This window comes from Phalaenopsis equestris, unplaced genomic scaffold (genome assembly GCF_001263595.1).
Source record: "Phalaenopsis equestris unplaced genomic scaffold, ASM126359v1 Scaffold000497, whole genome shotgun sequence".
Lineage (NCBI taxonomy): Eukaryota > Viridiplantae > Streptophyta > Magnoliopsida > Asparagales > Orchidaceae > Phalaenopsis > Phalaenopsis equestris.
In genome coordinates this window covers 244,516-246,480 of record NW_018164937.1, presented here as the reverse complement: position 1 = coordinate 246,480, position 1,965 = coordinate 244,516, and the positions used below count along the sequence as shown (strand labels likewise).

Below are 1,965 nucleotides of genomic sequence, written 5' to 3'. Positions count from 1 at the left end.
TATAAAAACCCTATTTAATTCCTTATATTAAATAGGGGAACTTGTCGGCCAATACATTGGTTTCGCAGACCAAACGGATGTCATAACTTTCTTTAGTTTATTTGATAGAGCCTCACTCTCAATTCTTGTGTTCATCCTTCGGGATAGATACAGGATTTGAGATAAAGTGCTCTTTCATCTAAACTATGAAAATTATGGGGTCAGTTTGACTTTATCTTTTTTAAAACTATTTTTTTTTTTAAACGTCCTTTCGAAGCGGGCAACGGGATTTCAATTTCGATGACCGACAGCTTTTTACGAGCAAACCCCACACCAAAAAATAGTGCCGACAGTAGTCTATAGCACCTATCCCTAGTGTGCCCAAACATCTTGCAATGTTGACAATAGTAAGGTCTTTCCTCAAGGATTACCTCCTACCAAAAACCATCCTGTTCAGATCCTATCCACACTCTTTTAACTTCAAGCAAGGTGATATCTCTTTCAATGAGAATTCTACCAAGAGCAGGCCTTGCCTTGTTAAAAGTGTGAGCATCAACTTTAAGGGGTCTGCCTAAAGCAGATCCAATGTTAAAAAGGGCATTCAACTGGAAGTAAGGAATAGGGAGACCAGGAAGCTTGATCCAAAGTGGAACCATAGGAGGTTCTTTACTAGGATCAAAGTCAGGGGTCCATTTCAAAAGTTTCATGATAGCTCCCCCAGTAACTAATGACTTTTTGGTAAAAAGTTTAGCATAATCCTCTTCAATTGTCAATTGGATAAGCAAATGTCTGCCATCTAGTAACCCCAGTTGCCAAGCACCAGCAAAGTTTAAGGACTCAAAGAAGCTCCTAACCAGTTCCATCTTAGGGTGACCCAGCTAAAATTTTCCCACCAAAGTTAGCTTAACCTCCTCATTTAATGAGTTAACTTCCTGGGGAGAGAAATAAACTGTAGGTTCCCCCCTCCATACACTCAATGGGGTGAATACTGGGAGAGGATATTTTTCCAGCTAAAGTATCATGAAATTCTTGTGGAAACACTAATTTATCCATATTCTGTAACTGCTCCTTAGGTTGTCCAACCACCCCATCATAGGTGGCCTTGGCCCATTGGAGATTAGTTTCCAGAGCAATGCTAGTAGCCATTCAGAGTAGCAGCAACACTAGAGGAAAACTAGCAAACCACAAACCAATGGAATAATAAAACTAATGGAACTGTAACCCAAGGGAAGGCTAACACTTCCCCACCAAAACCAAAAGCAAGAGAGACCTTAACAAAGAAAATCCACCTCAGTCTCCAACAAGGTCACTAACACCAGCCCAATGGTGGCCCCAACACAGGTAAGGCAGGCAGACAAAAGGGCCAACTAGAAGAACAGCAATAAACCACTAACAATAATAGAAGAAAACGAACAGTAGGAAGAACCTTCAGCCCACCAAACAAACAGCAAGGAAGAAGACAAAGCCAAAACAAACAGCAAGGAAGAAGAGGAAACCACTCTCCCCCACCGGCCTACTAACCAGCCGGAACAGGGAGCCATGGAAACCTTAGCAGAGCACCAGCCACCACCCCAAATAGCTCCATTATATTCTCTTATATATATATATATATATATTGAAAACTTTTAACATAAAAAAAAACTTAAACAAAGAAGCTACAATATGATTTTCCAAATTTAAGTTTAATTAGTTCAATTAAAATTTTCCTAAGTCAAATTAACCATCGTACTTCCCCGGCAACAATGCCAAAAACTTGACCGACCTTTGATATACACATTGATTTAGGGATGAAATAATATAATTCTAAAATATATATAATAAATTTTATAACTAGAGCTTTTCTACGGTTTAGCACTACACACTAGGTATTTTACGCAAGTGCATGTATTGTTAGATTTTCTTTAGTCCAGATTATCAAGGTAGGTTGTGCTAACCACTCTCAATTAATTGGGAGTGGTTCTGCTTAACCACTCCCAATTAATGCAC

At 39.2% G+C, this 1,965-nt stretch overlaps 1 protein-coding gene across 1 annotated transcript in view; it reads right to left on the bottom strand.

Moving 5' to 3' along the window:
* The window catches only part of LOC110028165, an 11,971-nt gene extending 11,129 nt beyond the window's left edge, over positions 1-842 (bottom strand). The window contains exon 1 of the mRNA XM_020729910.1: positions 425-842. Coding sequence (XP_020585569.1) covers positions 425-842 — 418 coding nt within the window. The remainder of the gene's footprint in view (positions 1-424) is intronic.
* Positions 843-1,965: the final 1,123 nt, after the last annotated feature.